This window comes from Pan troglodytes, chromosome 7 (assembly GCF_028858775.2).
Source record: "Pan troglodytes isolate AG18354 chromosome 7, NHGRI_mPanTro3-v2.0_pri, whole genome shotgun sequence".
NCBI lineage: Eukaryota > Metazoa > Chordata > Mammalia > Primates > Hominidae > Pan > Pan troglodytes.
Genome location: NC_072405.2, coordinates 95053243 through 95075276, shown reverse-complemented (window position 1 = coordinate 95075276; position 22034 = coordinate 95053243). Strand labels below are relative to the sequence as shown.

Here is a 22034-nt window from a genome sequence, read left to right as displayed (position 1 = left end):
TGTAACTCTGTTTGAGTTCTTAGTAGATTCTGGATATTAGCCCTTTGTCAGATGAGTAGATTGCAAAAATTTTCTCCCTTTCTGCAGGATGCCTGTTCACTCTCATGGGAGTTTCTTTAGCTGTGCAGAACGTCTTTAGTGTAATTAGATGCTGTTTGTCAATGTTGGCTTTCGTTGCCATTGCTTTTGGCGTTTTAGACATGAGGTCCTTGCCCATGCCTGTGTCCTCAATGGTATTGGCTGGGTTTTCTCCTAGGGTTTGTATGGTTTAAGATCTAACATTTAAGTCTTTCATCTGTCTTGAATTAATTTTTGTACAAGGTGTAAGGAAGGGATCCGATTTCAGCTTTCGACATATGGCTAGCCTGTTTTCCCAGCACCATTTTTTAAATAGGGAATCCTTTCCCCATTTCTTGTTTTTGTCAGGTTTGTCAAAGATCAGATGGTTGTAGATGTGTCGTATTATTTCTGAGGGCTCTATTCTGTTCCATTGGTCTACGGTAACCAAAACGGCAACCGATAGCATGCTCTTTGGTTACTGTAGCCTTCTACTGTAGCTTGAAGTCGGACAGCTTGATGCCTCCATCGTTGTTCTTTTGGCTTAGGAAAATGTTGGCTGTTGGGGCCGTTTTGTGGTTCCATATGAGCTTTAAAGCAGTTTTTTCCAGTTCTGTGAAGAAAGTGATTGGTAGTTTGATGGGGATGGCATTGAATCTATAATTTACCTTGGGCAGTATGGCCATTTTCACGATATTGATTCTTCCAATCCGTGATGGTGAAATATTCTTCCATTTGTTTGTCTCCTCTTTTTGTTCGTGGAGCAATGCTTTGTAGTTCTCCTTGAAGAGGTCCTTCACATCCCTTGTTAGTTGGATTCCTAGGCATTTTATTCTCTTTGAAGCAATTGTGAATGGGAACTCACTCATGATTTGGCTCTCTGTTTGCCTGTTATTGGTTTATAAGAATGCTTGTGATTTTTGCACCTCGATTTTGTATCCTGAGACTTTGCTGAAGTTGCTTATCAGCTTAAGGAGATTTTGGGCTGAGACGATGGGGTTTTCTAAATATTCAATCATGTCATCTGCACACAGGGACAATTTGACTTCCTCTTTTCCTAATTGATTTCCCTTTATTTCTTTCTCCTGCCTGATTGCCCTGGGCAGAAGTTCCAACACTATGTTGAATAGGAGTGGTGAGAGAGGGCATCCCTGTCTTTTTGCAGTTTGCCAAGGGAATGCTTCCACTTTTGCCCATTCAGTATGATATTGGCTGTGGGTTTGCCCTAAATAGCCCTTATTATTTTGGGAGATGTCCCATCAATACCTAATTTATTGAGAGTTGTTGGCATGAAGGGCTGTTGAATTTTGTCAAAGGCCTTTTCTGCATCTGTTGAGATAATCACGCAGTTTATGTCTTTGGTTCTGAATATATGCTGGATTATGTTTATTGTTTTGCATATGATGGACAAGCCTTGCATGTCAGGGATGAAGCCCACTTCATCATGATGGATAAGCCCTTTGATGTGCTGCTGGATTCGTTTTTCCGGTATTTTAGGGAGGATTTTCCCATCGATGTTCCTCAGGGACATAGGCCTAAAATTCTCTTTTTGGGTTGTGTTTCTCTCAGGCTTTGGGATCAGGATGATGCCGGCCTCATGAAATGAGTGAGGGAGGATTCCCTCTTTTTCTGTTGATTGGAATAGTTTCAGAAGGCATGGTACCAGCTCCTCCTTGTCCTTCTGGTAGAATTCGGCTGTGAATCCGTCTGGTCCTGGAGTTTTATTGCTTGATAGGCTGTTAATTATTGCCTCAATTTCAGAGCCTGTTAGTGGTCTACTCAGGCATTCAACTTCTTCCTGGTTTACTCTGGGGAGGTTGTATGCGTCCAGGAATTTATCCATTTCTTCTAGGTTTTCTAGTTCATTAGCTTAGAGGTGCTGATAGTATTGTCTGATGGTAGTTTGTATTTCTGTGGGATCGGTGGTGATATCCCCTTTATCATTTTTTACTGCATCTGTTTGATTCTTCTTTCTTCTCTTGTTTCTTAGTCTTGCTAGTGCTCTATCAATTTTGTTGATCACTGCAAAAAACCCGCTCCTGGATTCATTGATTTGTTGAAGGGTTTATTGTGTCTCTATCTCCACCAGTTCTGCTCAGATCTTAGTTATTTCTTGCCTTCTGCTAGTTTTTGAATGTGTTTGCTCTTGCTTCTCTCATTCTTTTAATGGTGATGTTAGGGTATGCATTTTTGATTTTTCCTGCTTTCTCTCGTGGGCAATTAGTGCTATAAATTTCCCTCTACACACTGCTTTAAATGTGACCCAGAGATTCTGGTATGTTGTGCCTTTGTTTTCATTGCTTTCAGAGAATATCTTTCTTTCTGCCTTCATTTCCTTATGTACCCAGTACACATTCAGGAGCAGGTTGTCCGGTTTCCATGCAGTTGAGCGGTTTTGAGTGAGTTTCTTTATCCTGACGTCTACTTTGATGGCAATGTGGTCTGAAAGACCGTTTGTAGTAATTTCTGTTATTTTACATTTACTGAGGAGTGCCTTACTTCCAACTATGTGGTCAATGTGGAAATAAGTGTGATGTGGTGCTGAGAAGCATGTATATTCTGTCGATTTGGGGTGGAGCGTTCTGTAGATGTCTCCTAGGTCCGCTTGGTGCAGAGCTGAGTTCAATTCCTGGATATCCTTTTTAGATTTCTGTCTCGTTGGTCTGTCTCATGTTTACAGAGGGCTGTTAAAGTTTCCCATTATTATGATGTGGGAGTCTAAGTCTCTTTTGATCACACTTTAAAGATCAAAAGGTAAAAGCGCAAGGACATTATCTGTGCAATATCAGAAACCTAATAAGCGGTGGAATTTGGCCTTGAACCCAGATATCTAACTCCAGAGCCTAAGTGCTTCACCCACCTCACTGTGGTGCCTCTCGAGAAAAACAGGTAAGCACACATTCAGAAAGCTGGTGGGCCGGGGACTGGCCTTGTACTCAGAGGCCATGGAAGTCCCACGTGGGGTGGCTAGTGGTGTAAGGACAGAGGTCTCGGATGGGCAGAGGGATGTGGACAGGCGCGAGGGGGCGCGGCAGGGACTCGGGGGACTGGGAGTGGCGGCTCGGTGCTGCGGGAGGCGATTAGTGGAAGGACAGAGGTCTGGGAAGGGCAGAGGGATGGGGACAGGCCCGAGGGTCCGCGGCAGGGATTCCGGGGGACTGGGAGTGGCCGGTTGGGGTTACTCTTGGCTTTTTGCCCTCTCCTGCCGTCGACTGCTCCGGTTTCTTTGGCCTTGCGGCGAGGTGGACAGGGTGAGCTCTCGGGACTGATGGCGGTTGTGGAAGGGGCCTGGGGCCAAGGACAGGCCAGGGCGGCGGGAGAGGCGGACCGGTGGCGTGGCTGGATCTGGGCACGCTGTCGGACCTTCCACATCACCAGCTGCAGGCAGGCGTTTGCGTCCTCGCTGGAGTTGTGGCCGTCCTGGCTGTCCTGGATGATCTGTCCCAGGTAGTCGACCGCGAGATTCCTGAGGGAACGCTTGTAGGGGAAACCCAGGTAGTGCGGGAAGAGCACGGCCGTGTCCAGCACGGTGCTGTGGATGAGCTTCAGGGCCAGCAGATCGCTCTCCAGGCTGTGCCCGATGAGGATGGTTTGGGCGCTGAAAAAGCTCAGCAGGATGGCTTGCACTTGGGGCAAGGTGATGCTCGTCTTGGCGACGTCGGCCTCGGTGACTCCGGAAAACCTGGTGTTGTAGTCCACGATCTCGTTGTCGGGCTTGACGAAGGTGTCGTACACCACTCGCATGTCGGCGTCCACCACGGTGACGCGGGTCAGCTCTAGGCCATGCGTGGTGTAGCACATCTCACAGTCCAAGGCGTAGATTCCTGGATAAGCGTCTCTGGACAACTCTTTCTTGAAGGTCTCCACGAAGCCATCGAGGCTGTCCTTGCGGCCGTCCCGCACGTGCTGCTTTGCCACCTGGCAGCCCACAGAGCCAGGAGCAGCTGCACAGCAGGTGTACTGGCTAACCCGGCCTCCAGCCACCTGGCTCCAGCGGACCCGCCCCCAGTGATAATAACACAACTGGTCGCGTACACAGCGGCCCGAGGAGGACACCAGGTACTCGGTGCCACAACGGCAGCAGACCCTGCAGGAGGAGTCGCCGGGCCCCTTCCCCTGGCCAGTGAAGAGGACGGCGCCTCCGGGCCGCTCGGGGTGCGGGAAGGGGTAGCCGTTCTCCTTGAGCTGGTCCTGGCTGAGCAGGAACTCCTGGAGGCGGCTGTACAGGGCGGCCCTGCTGAGGCCCGGCATGGAGCTGGGGGTCAGGCCCTTCAGTCTCTTGAGGGTGTTCAGGACCACGTTCAGGTACCTGTTCTTGTTGGGGCTGCAGTCGTAGGCCACCTTCTCCTCGTTCAGCGCCTTCTCCACGGCCTCCTGCTTGGAGGCGCAGAACTTGAGACACTCTTCGGTGAACAGTTGGAGATAGCCTCGGCGGAGGACGGTGGGGACTTGGCACCCAGACCTTCGGAGGATAATAGGTTTCTTCAAACTCGGTAGGGATGGACGACGGACGATTCGCTTAGAGCTGATGGTGGTGGTGGTCTTGCATGCCATCCCTGACCTGTTGCGCGTCTTCCCTGGCTGTCTGCCGACCTTGGAGCCACTGGAGCGTTGGCTGCTGCTGGCCACCCGGGTTCTCTTGGCATCTGTGCAACCTGTGACCAAGCAAGGGCTGGAAGACTGGGCGATCGTCTTCCTCTTCCTGGGGGCTGAGATGCGGACTCCCGAGGGCCTCTCTGTCAGCCTTGGGGCGGCTGGCAAGCAGCAGGCCGATCCCCTCTGCGCAGGGAAGTAGGACGCCTCCGTCACCATCTTGAGACACGCTGGGGGCACCGCCGGACCCCTGTTCTGGGGCTCCGCCTGGATGTCCACAAATGCGGAGGCCTGGTTGTGCATCTGGGGCACCCGGAGCCCGAAGCTCTGGGCAGGCTGATGAGAGGGCAGGGGGAATTCTGGAGCCTCGAGGGCCGCCTCCTCGGCCACCTTCTTAGCTTCTGGGTATCCAGGTGGGAACCAGCAGGGAGCTGTGGCTCGCAACATCTTGCTGCCTTCGGGAGCACCGGCCTGGCTCTGCTCCGCTCCCAACTGGCGGCTTCTTGCCTCCAGGGCCGCCTCCTCGGCCACCTTCTTAGCTTCTGGGTATCCAGGTGGGAACCAGCAGGGAGCTGTGGCTCGCAACATCTTGCTGCCTTTGGGAGCACCGGCCTGGCTCTGCTCCGCTCCCAACTGGCGGCTTCTTGCCTCCAGGGCCGCCTCCTCGGCCACCTTCTTAGCTTCTGGGTATCCAGGTGGGAACCAGCAGGGAGCTGTGGCTCGCAACATCTTGCTGCCTTCGGGAGCACAGGCCTGGCTCTGCTCCTCTCCCAACTGGCGGCTTCAATGAGTGCCGCCCCCGCCACCCGTCGCCTTTATAGACGCACAGGGCAGAGTGGGTGGGACTTCTCCTTGATAGGTTGGTGCTTCCATCCAATCACACTGAGCCTCATCTTCCACCAGACTCCAGCTTGGGAATGCCTCAAGGGGTGCACTAATGGAATCAACTGGAACTCCTGGTTGCTAACCTTGGAGCTAGGTTGCTTTTCCTGAGTTAATTAACTGTCCCTGCAGGGCAGTCCTATCATGGCTACTGGAATTGGGCCACCTAGGATTCATTTCAGCGTCAGGGAGTTTGGTCAACTTGCTTGGGCCCACACAGCACCCCATGGAGCCAGGACTGGGCCAGCAGTCTGCTGCATGCTGCAGGGCAGGATCTCTCTGGGGTTGCGTTTCCCTGCTCTGTGCACTCCTCCGCTGAGGGCAAATTGAGGACAGGAAGTGGACCGCACCCACTTCTCTCCCACGACTTGGGCAATGTTCAACACAGGGGTTCTTCAAAAGGTTCATAGAAAATGCACATGGTGAAGAAACTATGCATGGGTTTCCACTGGTTTGCACTCAAATGAACTTGTCCGAACTTCTTATAACCTTTCTGAACTAGATCTAGTTTGAGGCACTGAGAAGGATGAGACATCCACTGAAAAGGACTCCTATCAGAGCAACATGAATTCCACGAAAATTGCAGCAAGAGCAAACATCAAATTTCTGGTGAAGCTTGGGTGGAAGAATGAAGAAATCATTGATGTTTTAACAAAAGCTTCTAAGGACACTACCCCAAAGAAATGAACTCTTTACGAATGTATAGCTTGTTTCAAGAAGAGGTGAGAAGATGTGGGAGATGAATCCTGCAGTGGCTGTGAAAACCACTGTGCCCAGATCAGCTGCAGTTACGACGAGAGCTATCAGTGGAAATTTTAAACAGGAGGGATCACGATCCTGACGCATCCCTCTGACAAATTGTAACCGGAAGTTGGAACATGGCTTTACCAATATGACCTCGAATGCAAAGCATCATCAAAGCGACGGCTACCGAGAGGTGGCAGTGGTCCAGTCAAAGGAAAAGGAGGCCAGTCAGGAGCCAACATCATGGCATCAGTGTTTTGGGACACTCAAGGCATTTTGCTTGTTGACTTTCTGAAGGGCCAAACATCTGCTTATTAGGAGAGTGTTCCGAGAAGCTTAGAGAAAGCTTTGGTAGAAACATGCTGGGAAAGTCTCACTAGATCCCTGTTCACCACCTCAGTGCTCTGCTCATTCCTCTCATCAAACAAGGGCAATTTTGTCAGTTTCAATGGGCAGTCCTTAGGAATGCACCTTACGGGCTGCTTTCATGCCTTCTAAATTCTTTTTGTTTCCTAATTATAAAAAGTCATCTTGCTTGGAAAGATGAGAGAAAGTCTCCTTGCCATGCTTGGACAGATGAGAGATGAGATCCTCCTCTTCTCTCCCAGGACAGAATGGTCAGACTTGAGTTTCCTTTCTCCTCACTCTTCTCCTCCTTGAGGGAGGTGCTGTGCCGGACAGACCTGCTCCCGTGTCTAGACACGGGTAGACTCGTTGAAGATCCTCACAGGCAATCCTCCTTGGGGTCAAAGGGGAAGGATTTATTTCTTCAGGGCTCAGTAGTCCTCATCCTTACGCGCACCTTCACCAGCCCAGGGCGGGGTAGCGGAGGGTGAAAGGGCGTGGCTCACAGCCCGTTTCTTCCGCTCGGGCGTCTCCTGGGAGGAACCCTTGTCCAGTGAGCGGGTCTTCGTCTCCACCAAATTCCCTAGGGGGACACTTCTGGCAGCCCTTCTTGTTCAGCAGCTTACGGGGGTCAGGTGGACCTCTGCTAGTCACCAGCCTGAAGCCCTTACTCCATTTCAGCTATTTTTGCAGTTGCCTAGGTGACTTTTGAACCACATTACCCAGAACAGCCAACGGAGGAGGGGTGAGAAGAGTGGCCGTCTGGGTTTGCCGCATAGTGCTGCCTTAGAGGAGTGGTGCAGTCTTCGGTTGTGTGATACTTCACCTGGCTGATTTCTGGGAATGCCTCCACAAATTCGCTAAATTCAGTAGCTTTTGCCTTCCAAGATTCACCTGGTTGGTGTGTTGCACCCATTCACTAGTCATTTACATTAGGTATATCTCTTAATGCTATCCCTCCCCCTCCCCACGCCCATGACAGGCCCCGGTGTGTGATGTTCCCCTTTCTGTGTCCAAGCGTTCTCATACTTCAATTCCCACCTATGAATGAGAACATGCGGTGTTTGGTTTTTTTGTCCTTGCGATAGTTTGCTAAGAATGATGGTTTCCAGCTTCATCCGTGTCCCTCCAAAGGGCATGAACTCATGCTTTTTCATGGCTGCATAGTATTCCATGGTGTATTTGTGCCACATTTTCTTAATCCAGTCTATCATTGATGGACATCTGGGTTGGTTCCAAGTCTTTGCTACTGTGAATGGTGCCGCAATAAACATACGTCTGCGTGTGTCCTTTTAGCAGCATGATTTCTAATCCTATGGGTATATATACCCAGTAATGGGATGGCTGGGTCAAAAGGTATTTCTATTTCGAGATCCTTGAGGATTCACCACACTATCTTCCACTACCGTTGAACTAGTTTACAGTCCCACCAACAGTGTAAAAGTGTTCCTATTTGTCCACTACCTCTCCAGCACCTGTTGTTTCCTGACGTTTTAATGATCGCTCTTCTACCTGGTGTGAGATGATATCTCATTGCGGATTTGATTTGCATTTCTCTGATGGCCAGTGTTGATGAGCATTTTTTCATGTGTCTGTTGGCTGCATAAATGTCTTCTTTTGAGAAGTGTCTCTTTATATCCTTCCCCCACTTGTTGATGGGCTTGTTTGGTTTCTCTTGTAACTCTGTTTGAGTTCTTAGTAGATTCTGGATATTAGCCCTTTGTCAGATGAGTAGATTGCAAAAATTTTCTCCCTTTCTGCAGGATGCCTGTTCACTCTCATGGGAGTTTCTTTAGCTATGCAGAACGTCTTTAGTGTAATTAGATGCTGTTTGTCAATGTTGGCTTTCGTTGCCATTGCTTTTGGCGTTTTAGACATGAGGTCCTTGCCCATGCCTGTGTCCTCAATGGTATTGGCTGGGTTTTCTCCTAGGGTTTGTATGGTTTAAGATCTAACATTTAAGTCTTTCTTCTGTCTTGAATTAATTTTTGTACAAGGTGTAAGGAAGGGATCCGATTTCAGCTTTCGACATATGGCTAGCCTGTTTTCCCAGCACCATTTTTTAAATAGGGAATCCTTTCCCCATTTCTTGTTTTTGTCAGGTTTGTCAAAGATCAGATGGTTGTAGATGTATCGTATTATTTCTGAGGGCTCTATTCTGTTCCATTGGTCTACGGTAACCAAAACGGCAACCGATAGCATGCTCTTTGGTTACTGTAGCCTTCTAAAGTAGCTTGAAGTCGGACAGCTTGATGCCTCCATCTTTGTTCTTTTGGCTTAGGAATATGTTGGCAGTGGGGGCTGTTTTGTGGTTCCATATGAGCTTTAAAGCAGTTTTTTCCAGTTCTGTGAAGAAAGTCATTGGTAGTTTGATGGGGATGGCATTGAATCTGTAATTTACCTTGGGCAGTATGGCCATTTTCACGATATTGATTCTTCCAATCCGTGATGGTGGAATATTCTTCCATTTGTTTGTCTCCTCTTTTAGTTCGTGGAGCAATGCTTGGTAGTTCTCCTTGAAGAGGTCCTTCACATCCCTTGTTAGTTGGATTCCTAGGCATTTTATTCTCTTTGAAGCAATTGTGAATGGGAGCTCACTCATGATTTGGCTCTCTGTTTGCCTGTTATTGGTGTATAAGAATGCTTGTGATTTTTGCACCTCGATTTTGTGTCCTGAGACTTTGCTGAAGTTGCTTATCAGATTAAGGAGATTTTGGGCTGAGACGATGGGGTTTTCTAAATATTCAATCATGTCATCTGCACACAGGGACAATTGGACTTCCTCTTTTCCTAATTGATTTCTCTTTATTTCTTTCTCCTGCCTGATTGCCCTGGGCAGAAGTTCCAACACTATGTTGAATAGGAGTGGTGAGAGAGGGCATCCCTGTCTTGTGGCAGTTTGCAAAGGGAATGCTTCCACTTTTTGCCCATTCAGTATGATATTGGCTGTGGGTTTGCCCTAAATAGCCCTTATTATTTTGGGAGATGTCCCATCAATACCTAATTTATTGAGAGTTGTTGGCATGAAGGGCTGTTGAATTTTGTCAAAGGCCTTTTCTGCATCTGTTGAGATAATCACGCAGTTTCTGTCTTTGGTTCTGATTATATGCTGGATTATGTTTATTGTTTTGCATATGATGGACAAGCCTTGCATGTCAGGGATGAAGCCCACTTCATCATGATGGATAAGCCCTTTGATGTGCTGCTGGATTCGTTTTTCCGGTATTTTAGGGAGGATTTTCCCATCGATGTTCCTCAGGGACATAGGCCTAAAATTCTCTTTTTGGGTTGTGTTTCTCTCAGGCTTTGGGATCAGGATGATGCCGGCCTCATGAAATGAGTGAGGGAGGATTCCCTCTTTTTCTGTTGATTGGAATAGTTTCAGAAGGCATGGTACCAGCTCCTCCTTGTCCTTCTGGTAGAATTCGGCTGTGAATCCGTCTGGTCCTGGAGTTTTATTGCTTGATAGGCTGTTAATTATTGCCTCAATTTCAGAGCCTGTTAGTGGTCTACTCAGGCATTCAACTTCTTCCTGGTTTACTCTGGGGAGGTTGTATGCGTCCAGGAATTTATCCATTTCTTCTAGGTTTTCTAGTTCATTAGCTTAGAGGTGCTGATAGTATTGTCTGATGGCAGTTTGTATTTCTGTGGGATCGGTGGTGATATCCCCTTTATCATTTTTTACTGCATCTGTTTGATTCTTCTTTCTTTTCTTCTTTCTTAGTCTTGCTAGTGCTCTATCAATTTTGTTGATCACTGCAAAAAACCCGCTCCTGGATTCATTGATTTGTTGAAGGGTTTATTGTGTCTCTATCTCCACCAGTTCTGCTCAGATCTTAGTTATTTCTTGCCTTCTGTTAGTTTTTGAATGTGTTTGCTCTTGCTTCTCTCATTCTTTTAATGGTGATGTTAGGGTATGCATTTTTGATTTTTCCTGCTTTCTCTCGTGGGCAATTAGTGCTATAAATTTCCCTCTACACACTGCTTTAAATGTGACCCAGAGATTCTGGTATGTTGTGCCTTTGTTTTCATTGGTTTCAGAGAATATCTTTCTTTCTGCCTTCATTTCGTTATGTACCCAGTACTCATTCAGGAGCAGGTTGTCCGGTTTCCATGCAGTTGAGCGGTTTTGAGTGAGTTTCTTTATCCTGAGGTCTACTTTGATTGCAATGTGGTCTGAAAGACCGTTTGTAGTAATTTCTGTTATTTTACATTTACTGAGGAGTGCTTTCCTTCCAACTATGTGGTCAATGTGCAAATAAGTGTGATGTGGTGCTGAGAAGCATGTATATTCTGTCGATTTGGGGTGGAGCGTTCTGTAGATGTCTCCTAGGTCCGCTTGGTGCAGAGCTGAGTTCAATTCCTGGATATCCTTTTTAGATTTCTGTCTCGTTGGTCTGTCTAATGTTTACAGAGGGCTGTTAAAGTTTCCCATTATTATGATGTGGGAGTCTAAGTCTCTTTTGATCACACTTTAAAGATCAAAAGGTAGAAGCGCAAAGACATTATCTGTGCAATATTAGAAACCTAGTAAGTGGTGGAATTTGGCCTTGAACCCAGATATCTAACTCCAGAGCCTAAGTGCTTCACCCACCTCACTGTGGTGCCTCTCGAGAAAAACAGGTAAGCACACATTCAGAAAGCTGGTGGGCCGGGGGGCTGGCCTTGTACTCAGAGGCCATGGAAGTCCCACGTGGGGTGGCTAGTGGTGTAAGGACAGAGGTCTCGGATGGGCAGAGGGATGTGGACAGGCGCGAGGGGGCGCGGCAGGGACTCGGGGGACTGGGAGTGGCGGCTCGGTGCTGCGGGAGGCGATTAGTGGAAGGACAGAGGTCTGGGAAGGGCAGAGGGATGGGGACAGGCCCGAGGGTCCGCGGCAGGGATTCCGGGGGACTGGGAGTGGCCGGTTGGGGTTACTCTTGGCTTTTTGCCCTCTCCTGCCGTCGACTGCTCCGGTTTCTTTGGCCTTGCGGCGAGGTGGACAGGGTGAGCTCTGGGGACTAATGGCGGTTTTGGAAGGTGCCTGGGGCCAAGGACAGGCCAGGGCGGCAGGAGAGGCGGACCGGTGGCGTGGCTGGATCTGGGCGCGCTGTCGGACCTTCCACATCACCAGCTGCAGGCAGGCGTTTGCGTCCTCGCTGGAGTTGTGGCCGTCCTGGCTGTCCTGGATGATCTGTCCCAGGTAGTCGGCCGCGAGATTCCTGAGGGAACGCTTGTAGGGGAAACCCAGGTAGTGCGGGAAGAGCACGGCCGTGTCCAGCACGGTGCTGTGGATGAGCTTCAGGGCCAGCAGATCGCTCTCCAGGCTGTGCCCGATGAGGATGGTTTGGGCGCTGAAAAAGCTCAGCAGGATGGCTTGCACTTGGGGCAAGGTGATGCTCGTCTTGGCGACGTCGGCCTCGGTGACTCCGGAAAACCTGGTGTTGTAGTCCACGATCTCGTTGTCGGGCTTGACGAAGGTGTCGTACACCACTCGCATGTCGGCGTCCACCACGGTGACGCGGGTCAGCTCTAGGCCATGCGTGGTGTAGCACATCTCACAGTCCAAGGCGTAGATTCCTGGATAAGCGTCTCTGGACAACTCTTTCTTGAAGGTCTCCACGAAGCCATCGAGGCTGTCCTTGCGGCCGTCCCGCACGTGCTGCTTTGCCACCTGGCAGCCCACAGAGCCAGGAGCAGCTGCACAGCAGGTGTACTGGCTAACCCGGCCTCCAGCCACCTGGCTCCAGCGGACCCGCCCCCAGTGATAATAACACAACTGGTCACGTACACAGCGGCCCGAGGAGGACACCAGGTACTCGGTGCCACAACGGCAGCAGACCCTGCAGGAGGAGTCGCCGGGCCCCTTCCCCTGGCCAGTGAAGAGGACGGCGCCTCCGGGCCGCTCGGGGTGCGGGAAGGGGTAGCCGTTCTCCTTGAGCTGGTCCTGGCTGAGCAGGAACTCCTGGAGGCGGCTGTACAGGGCGGCCCTGCTGAGGCCCGGCATGGAGCTGGGGGTCAGGCCCTTCAGTCTCTTGAGGGTGTTCAGGACCACGTTCAGGTACCTGTTCTTGTTGGGGCTGCAGTCGTAGGCCACCTTCTCCTCGTTCAGCGCCTTCTCCACGGCCTCCTGCTTGGAGGCGCAGAACTTGAGACACTCTTCGGTGAACAGTTGGAGATAGCCTCGGCGGAGGACGGTGGGGACTTGGCACCCAGACCTTCGGAGGATAATAGGTTTCTTCCAACTCGGTAGGGATGGACGACGGACGATTCGCTTAGAGCTGATGGTGGTGGTGGTCTTGCATGCCATCCCTGACCTGTTGCGCGTCTTCCCTGGCTGTCTGCCGACCTTGGAGCCACTGGAGCGTTGGCTGCTGCTGGCCACCCGGGTTCTCTTGGCATCTGTGCAACCTGTGACCAAGCAAGGGCTGGAAGACTGGGCGATCGTCTTCCTCTTCCTGGGGGCTGAGATGCGGACTCCCGAGGGCCTCTCTGTCAGCCTTGGGGCGGCTGGCAAGCAGCAGGCCGATCCCCTCTGCGCAGGGAAGTAGGACGCCTCCGTCACCATCTTGAGACACGCTGGGGGCACCGCCGGACCCCTGTTCTGGGGCTCCGCCTGGATGTCCACAAATGCGGAGGCCTGGTTGTGCATCTGGGGCACCCGGAGCCCGAAGCTCTGGGCAGGCTGATGAGAGGGCAGGGGGAATTCTGGAGCCTCGAGGGCCGCCTCCTCGGCCACCTTCTTAGCTTCTGGGTATCCAGGTGGGAACCAGCAGGGAGCTGTGGCTCGCAACATCTTGCTGCCTTCGGGAGCACCGGCCTGGCTCTGCTCCTCTCCCAACTGGCGGCTTCAATGAGTGCCGCCCCCGCCACCCGTCGCCTTTATAGACGCACAGGGCAGAGTGGGTGGGACTTCTCCTTGATAGGTTGGTGCTTCCATCCAATCACACTGAGCCTCATCTTCCACCAGACTCCAGCTTGGGAATGCCTCAAGGGGTGCACTAATGGAATCAACTGGAACTCCTGGTTGCTAACCTTGGAGCTAGGTTGCTTTTCCTGAGTTAATTAACTGTCCCTGCAGGGCAGTCCTATCATGGCTACTGGAATTGGGCCACCTAGGATTCACTTAAGCGTCAGGGAGTTTGGTCAACTTGCTTGGGCCCACACAGCACCCCATGGAGCCAGGACTGGGCCAGCAGTCTGCTGCATGCTGCAGGGCAAGATCTCTCTGGGGCTGCGTTTCCCTGCTCTGTGCACTCCTCCGCTGAGGGCAAATTGAGGACAGGAAGTGGACCGCACCCACTTCTCTCCCACGACTTGGGCAATGTTCAACACAGGGGTTCTTCAAAAGGTTCATAGAAAATGCACGTGGTGAAGAATGTATGCATGGGTTTCCACTGGTTTGCACTCAAATAAACTTGTCCGAACTTCTTATAACCTTTCTGAACTAGATCTAGTTTGAGGCACTGAGAAGGATGAGACATCCACTGAAAAGGACTCCTATCAGAGCAACATGAATTCCACGAAAATTGCAGCAAGAGCAAACATCAAATTTCTGGTGAAGCTTGTGTGGAAGAATGAAGAAATCATTGATGTTTTAACAAAAGCTTCTAAGGACACTACCCCAAAGAAATGAACTCTTTACGAATGTATAGCTTGTTTCAAGAAGAGGTGAGAAGATGTGGGAGATGAATCCTGCAGTGGCTGTGAAAACCACTGTGCCCAGATCAGCTGCAGTTACGACGAGAGCTATCAGTGGAAATTTTAAACAGGAGGGATCACGATCCTGACGCATCCCTCTGACAAATTGTAACCGGAAGTTGGAACATGGCTTTACCAATATGACCTCGAATGCAAAGCATCATCAAAGCGACGGCTACCGAGAGGTGGCAGTGGTCCAGTCAAAGGAAAAGGAGGCCAGTCAGGAGCCAACATCATGGCATCAGTGTTTTGGGACACTCAAGGCATTTTGCTTGTTGACTTTCTGAAGGGCCAAACATCTGCTTATTAGGAGAGTGTTCCGAGAAGCTTAGAGAAAGCTTTGGTAGAAACATGCTGGGAAAGTCTCGCTAGATCCCTGTTCACCACCTCAGTGCTCTGCTCATTCCTCTCATCAAACAAGGGCAATTTTGTCAGTTTCAATGGGCAGTCCTTAGGAATGCACCTTACGGGCTGCTTTCATGCCTTCTAAATTCTTTTTGTTTCCTAATTATAAAAAGTCATCTTGCTTGGAAAGATGAGAGAAAGTCTCCTTGCCATGCTTGGACAGATGAGAGATGAGATCCTCCTCTTCTCTCCCAGGACAGAATGGTCAGACTTGAGTTTCCTTTCTCCTCACTCTTCTCCTCCTTGACGGAGGTGCTGTGCCGGACAGACCTGCTCCCGTGTCTAGACACGGGTAGACTCGTTGAAGATCCTCACAGGCAATCCTCCTTGGGGTCAAAGGGGAAGGATTTATTTCTTCAGGGCTCAGTAGTCCTCATCCTTACGCGCACCTTCACCAGCCCAGGGCGGGGTAGCGGAGGGTGAAAGGGCGTGGCTCACAGCCCGTTTCTTCCGCTCGGGCGTCTCCTGGGAGGAACCCTTGTCCAGTGAGCGGGTCTTCGTCTCCACCAAATTCCCTAGGGGGACACTTCTGGCAGCCCTTCTTGTTCAGCAGCTTACGGGGGTCAGGTGGACCTCTGCTAGTCACCAGCCTGAAGCCCTTACTCCATTTCAGCTATTTTTGCAGTTGCCTAGGTGACTTTTGAACCACATTACCCAGAACAGCCAACGGAGGAGGGGTGAGAAGAGTGGCCGTCTGGGTTTGCCGCATAGTGCTGCCTTAGAGGAGTGGTGCAGTCTTCGGTTGTGTGATACTTCACCTGGCTGATTTCTGGGAATGCCTCCACAAATTCGCTAAATTCAGTAGCTTTTGCCTTCCAAGATTCACCTGGTTGGTGTGTTGCACCCATTCACTAGTCATTTACATTAGGTATATCTCTTAATGCTATCCCTCCCCCTCCCCACGCCCATGACAGGCCCCGGTGTGTGATGTTCCCCATTCTGTGTCCAAGCGTTCTCATACTTCAATTCCCACCTATGAATGAGAACATGCGGTGTTTGCTTTTTTTGTCCTTGCTATAGTTTGCAAACAATGATGGTTTCCAGCTTCATCCGTGTCCCTCCAAAGGGCATGAACTCATGCTTTTTCATGGCTGCATAGTATTCCATGGTGTATTTGTGCCGCATTTTCTTAATCCAGTCTATCATTGATGGACATCTGGGTTGGTTCCAAGTCTTTGCTACTGTGAATGGTGCGGCAATAAACATACGTCTGCGTGTGTGCTTTTAGCAGCATGATTTCTAATCCTATGGGTATATATACCCAGTAATGGGATGGCTGGGTCAAAAGGTATTTCTATTTCGAGATCCTTGAGGATTCACCACACTATCTTCCACTACCGTTGAACTAGTTTACAGTCCCACCAACAGTGTAAAAGTGTTCCTATTTGTCCACTACCTCTCCAGCACCTGTTGTTTCCTGACGTTTTAATGATCGCTCTTCTACCTGGTGTGAGATGATATCTCATTGCGGATTTGATTTGCATTTCTCTGATGGCCAGTGTTGATGAGCATTTTTTCATGTGTCTGTTGGCTGCATAAATGTCTTCTTTTGAGAAGTGTCTCTTTATATCCTTCCCCCACTTGTTGATGGGCTTGTTTGGTTTCTCTTGTAACTCTGTTTGAGTTCTTAGTAGATTCTGGATATTAGCCCTTTGTCAGATGAGTAGATTGCAAAAATTTTCTCCCTTTCTGCAGGATGCCTGTTCACTCTCATGGGAGTTTCTTTAGCTATGCAGAACGTCTTTAGTGTAATTAGATGCTGTTTGTCAATGTTGGCTTTCGTTGCCATTGCTTTTGGCGTTTTAGACATGAGGTCCTTGCCCATGCCTGTGTCCTCAATGGTATTGGCTGGGTTTTCTCCTAGGGTTTGTATGGTTTAAGATCTAACATTTAAGTCTTTCATCTGTCTTGAATTAATTTTTGTACCAGGTGTAAGGAAGGGATCCGATTTCAGCTTTCGACATATGGCTAGCCTGTTTTCCCAGCACCATTTTTTAAATAGGGAATCCTTTCCCCATTTCTTGTTTTTGTCAGGTTTGTCAAAGATCAGATGGTTGTAGATGTATCGTATTATTTCTGAGGGCTCTATTCTGTTCCATTGGTCTACGGTAACCAAAACGGCAACCGATAGCATGCTCTTTGGTTACTGTAGCCTTCTACTGTAGCTTGAAGTCGGACAGCTTGATGCCTCCATCGTTGTTCTTTTGGCTTAGGAATATGTTGGCAGTGGGGGCCGTTTTGTGGTTCCATATGAGCTTTAAAGCAGTTTTTCCAGTTCTGTGAAGAAAGTCATTGGTAGTTTGATGGGGATGGCATTGAATCTGTAATTTACCTTGGGCAGTATGGCCATTTTCACGATATTGATTCTTCCAATCCGTGAGGGTGGAATATTCTTCCTTTTGTTTGTCTCCTCTTTTAGTTCGTGGAGCAATGCTTGGTAGTTCTCCTTGAAGAGGTCCTTCACATCCCTTGTTAGTTGGATTCCTAGGCATTTTATTCTCTTTGAAGCAATTGTGAATGGGAGCTCACTCATGATTTGGCTCTCTGTTTGCCTGTTATTGGTGTATAAGAATGCTTGTGATTTTTGCACCTCGATTTTGTGTCCTGAGACTTTGCTGAAGTTGCTTATCAGATTAAGGAGATTTTGGGCTGAGACGATGGGGTTTTCTAAATATTCAATCATGTCATCTGCACACAGGGACAATTGGACTTCCTCTTTTCCTAATTGATTTCTCTTTATTTCTTTCTCCTGCCTGATTGCCCTGGGCAGAAGTTCCAACACTATGTTGAATAGGAGTGGTGAGAGAGGGCATCCCTGTCTTGTGGCAGTTTGCAAAGGGAATGCTTCCACTTTTTGCCCATTCAGTATGATATTGGCTGTGGGTTTGCCCTAAATAGCCCTTATTATTTTGGGAGATGTCCCATCAATACCTAATTTATTGAGAGTTGTTGGCATGAAGGGCTGTTGAATTTTGTCAAAGGCCTTTTCTGCATCTGTTGAGATAATCACGCAGTTTATGTCTTTGGTTCTGATTATATGCTGGATTATGTTTATTGTTTTGCATATGATGGACAAGCCTTGCATGTCAGGGATGAAGCCCACTTCATCATGATGGATAAGCCCTTTGATGTGCTGCTGGATTCGTTTTTCCGGTATTTTAGGGAGGATTTTCCCATCGATGTTCCTCAGGGACATAGGCCTAAAATTCTCTTTTTGGGTTGTGTTTCTCTCAGGCTTTGGGATCAGGATGATGCCGGCCTCATGAAATGAGTGAGGGAGGATTCCCTCTTTTTCTGTTGATTGGAATAGTTTCAGAAGGCATGGTACCAGCTCCTCCTTGTCCTTCTGGTAGAATTCGGCTGTGAATCCGTCTGGTCCTGGAGTTTTATTGCTTGATAGGCTGTTAATTATTGCCTCAATTTCAGAGCCTGTTAGTGGTCTACTCAGGCATTCAACTTCTTCCTGGTTTACTCTGGGGAGGTTGTATGCGTCCAGGAATTTATCCATTTCTTCTAGGCTTTCTAGTTCATTAGCTTAGAGGTGCTGATAGTATTGTCTGATGGTAGTTTGTATTTCTGTGGGATCGGTGGTGATATCCCCTTTATCATTTTTTACTGCATCTGTTTGATTCTTCTTTCTTTTCTTCTTTCTTAGTCTTGCTAGTGCTCTATCAATTTTGTTGATCACTGCAAAAAACCCGCTCCTGGATTCATTGATTTGTTGAAGGGTTTATTGTGTCTCTATCTCCACCAGTTCTGCTCAGATCTTAGTTATTTCTTGCCTTCTGCTAGTTTTTGAATGTGTTTGCTCTTGCTTCTCTCATTCTTTTAATGGTGATGTTAGGGTATGCATTTTTGATTTTTCCTGCTTTCTCTCGTGGGCAATTAGTGCTATAAATTTCCCTCTACACACTGCTTTAAATGTGACCCAGAGATTCTGGTATGTTGTGCCTTTGTTTTCATTGGTTTCAGAGAATATCTTTCTTTCTGCCTTCATTTCGTTATGTACCCAGTACTCATTCAGGAGCAGGTTGTCCGGTTTCCATGCAGTTGAGCGGTTTTGAGTGAGTTTCTTTATCCTGACGTCTACTTTGATTGCAATGTGGTCTGAAAGACCGTTTGTAGTAATTTCTGTTATTTTACATTTACTGAGGAGTGCTTTCCTTCCAACTATGTGGTCAATGTGGAAATAAGTGTGATGTGGTGCTGAGAAGCATGTATATTCTGTCGATTTGGGGTGGAGCGTTCTGTAGATGTCTCCTAGGTCCGCTTGGTGCAGAGCTGAGTTCAATTCCTGGATATCCTTTTTAGGTTTCTGTCTCGTTGGTCTGTCTAATGTTTACAGAGGGCTGTTAAAGTTTCCCATTATTATGATGTGGGAGTCTAAGTCTCTTTTGATCACACTTTAAAGATCAAAAGGTAGAAGCGCAAAGACATTATCTGTGCAATATTAGAAACCTAGTAAGTGGTGGAATTTGGCCTTGAACCCAGATATCTAACTCCAGAGCCTAAGTGCTTCACCCACCTCACTGTGGTGCCTCTCGAGAAAAACAGGTAAGCACACATTCAGAAAGCTGGTGGGCCGGGGGGCTGGCCTTGTACTCAGAGGCCATGGAAGTCCCACGTGGGGTGGCTAGTGGTGTAAGGACAGAGGTCTCGGATGGGCAGAGGGATGTGGACAGGCGCGAGGGGGCGCGGCAGGGACTCGGGGGACTGGGAGTGGCGGCTCGGTGCTGCGGGAGGCGATTAGTGGAAGGACAGAGGTCTGGGAAGGGCAGAGGGATGGGGACAGGCCCGAGGGTCCGCGGCAGGGATTCCGGGGGACTGGGAGTGGCCGGTTGGGGTTACTCTTGGCTTTTTGCCCTCTCCTGCCGTCGACTGCTCCGGTTTCTTTGGCCTCGCGGCGAGGTGGACAGGGTGAGCTCTGGGGACTAATGGCGGTTTTGGAAGGTGCCTGGGGCCAAGGACAGGCCAGGGCGGCGGGAGAGGCGGATCGGTGGCGTGGCTGGATCTGGGCGCGCTGTCGGACCTTCCACATCACCAGCTGCAGGCAGGCGTTTGCGTCCTCGCTGGAGTTGTGGCCGTCCTGGCTGTCCTGGATGATCTGTCCCAGGTAGTCGGCCGCGAGATTCCTGAGGGAACGCTTGTAGGGGAAACCCAGGTAGTGCGGGAAGAGCACGGCCGTGTCCAGCACGGTGCTGTGGATGAGCTTCAGGGCCAGCAGATCGCTCTCCAGGCTGTGCCCGATGAGGATGGTTTGGGCGCTGAAAAAGCTCAGCAGGATGGCTTGCACTTGGGGCAAGGTGATGCTCGTCTTGGCGACGTCGGCCTCGGTGACTCCGGAAAACCTGGTGTTGTAGTCCACGATCTCGTTGTCGGGCTTGACGAAGGTGTCGTACACCACTCGCATGTCGGCGTCCACCACGGTGACGCGGGTCAGCTCTAGGCCATGCGTGGTGTAGCACATCTCACAGTCCAAGGCGTAGATTCCTGGATAAGCGTCTCTGGACAACTCTTTCTTGAAGGTCTCCACGAAGCCATCGAGGCTGTCCTTGCGGCCGTCCCGCACGTGCTGCTTTGCCACCTGGCAGCCCACAGAGCCAGGAGCAGCTGCACAGCAGGTGTACTGGCTAACCCGGCCTCCAGCCACCTGGCTCCAGCGGACCCGCCCCCAGTGATAATAACACAACTGGTCGCGTACACAGCGGCCCGAGGAGGACACCAGGTACTCGGTGCCACAACGGCAGCAGACCCTGCAGGAGGAGTCGCCGGGCCCCTTCCCCTGGCCAGTGAAGAGGACGGCGCCTCCGGGCCGCTCGGGGTGCGGGAAGGGGTAGCCGTTCTCCTTGAGCTGGTCCTGGCTGAGCAGGAACTCCTGGAGGCGGCTGTACAGGGCGGCCCTGCTGAGGCCCGGCATGGAGCTGGGGGTCAGGCCCTTCAGTCTCTTGAGGGTGTTCAGGACCACGTTCAGGTACCTGTTCTTGTTGGGGCTGCAGTCGTAGGCCACCTTCTCCTCGTTCAGCGCCTTCTCCACGGCCTCCTGCTTGAAGGCGCAGAACTTGAGACACTCTTCGGTGAACAGTTGGAGATAGCCTCGGCGGAGGACGGTGGGGACTTGGCACCCAGACCTTCGGAGGATAATAGGTTTCTTCCAACTCGGTAGGGATGGACGACGGACGATTCGCTTAGAGCTGATGGTGGTGGTGGTCTTGCATGCCATCCCTGACCTGTTGCGCGTCTTCCCTGGCTGTCTGCCGACCTTGGAGCCACTGGAGCGTTGGCTGCTGCTGGCCACCCGGGTTCTCTTGGCATCTGTGCAACCTGTGACCAAGCAAGGGCTGGAAGACTGGGCGATCGTCTTCCTCTTCCTGGGGGCTGAGATGCGGACTCCCGAGGGCCTCTCTGTCAGCCTTGGGGCGGCTGGCAAGCAGCAGGCCGATCCCCTCTGCGCAGGGAAGTAGGACGCCTCCGTCACCATCTTGAGACACGCTGGGGGCACCGCCGGACCCCTGTTCTGGGGCTCCGCCTGGATGTCCACAAATGCGGAGGCCTGGTTGTGCATCTGGGGCACCCGGAGCCCGAAGCTCTGGGCAGGCTGATGAGAGGGCAGGGGGAATTCTGGAGCCTCGAGGGCCGCCTCCTCGGCCACCTTCTTAGCTTCTGGGTATCCAGGTGGGAACCAGCAGGGAGCTGTGGCTCGCAACATCTTGCTGCCGTCGGGAGCACCGGCCTGGCTCTGCTCCGCTCCCAAATGGCGGCTTCTTGCCTCCAGGGCCGCCTCCTCGGCCACCTTCTTAGCTTCTGGGTATCCAGGTGGGAACCAGCAGGGAGCTGTGGCTCGCAACATCTTGCTGCCTTCGGGAGCACCGGCCTGGCTCTGCTCCGCTCCCAAATGGCGGCTTCTTGCCTCCAGGGCCGCCTCCTCGGCCACCTTCTTAGCTTCTGGGTATCCAGGTGGGAACCAGCAGGGAGCTGTGGCTCGCAACATCTTGCTGCCTTCGGGAGCACCGGCCTGGCTCTGCTCCGCTCCCAACTGGCGGCTTCTTGCCTCCAGGGCCGCCTCCTCGGCCACCTTCTTAGCTTCTGGGTATCCAGGTGGGAACCAGCAGGGAGCTGTGGCTCGCAACATCTTGCTGCCTTCGGGAGCACCGGCCTGGCTCTGCTCCTCTCCCAACTGGCGGCTTCATTGAGTGCCGCCCCCGCCACCCGTCGCCTTTATAGACGCACAGGGCAGAGTGGGTGGGGCTTCTCCTTGATAGGTTGGTGCTTCCATCCAATCACACTGAGCCTCATCTTCCACCAGACTCCAGCTTGGGAATGCCTCAAGG

At 50.6% G+C, this 22034-nt stretch overlaps 1 protein-coding gene across 1 annotated transcript; it reads right to left on the bottom strand.

Annotated features, from left to right (window-relative positions):
- Positions 1-548: 548 nt before the first annotated feature.
- On the bottom strand, positions 549-21694 carry LOC134810651 (putative exonuclease GOR). Its single transcript, XM_063816123.1, has 2 exons — positions 19579-21694; positions 549-670 (listed from the first exon to the last, which is right to left on the bottom strand). Exons 1-2 carry the CDS (start codon positions 21692-21694, stop codon positions 549-551), a joined length of 2238 nt encoding a protein of 745 aa, XP_063672193.1.
- Between the last annotated feature and the right edge of the window lie 340 nt (positions 21695-22034).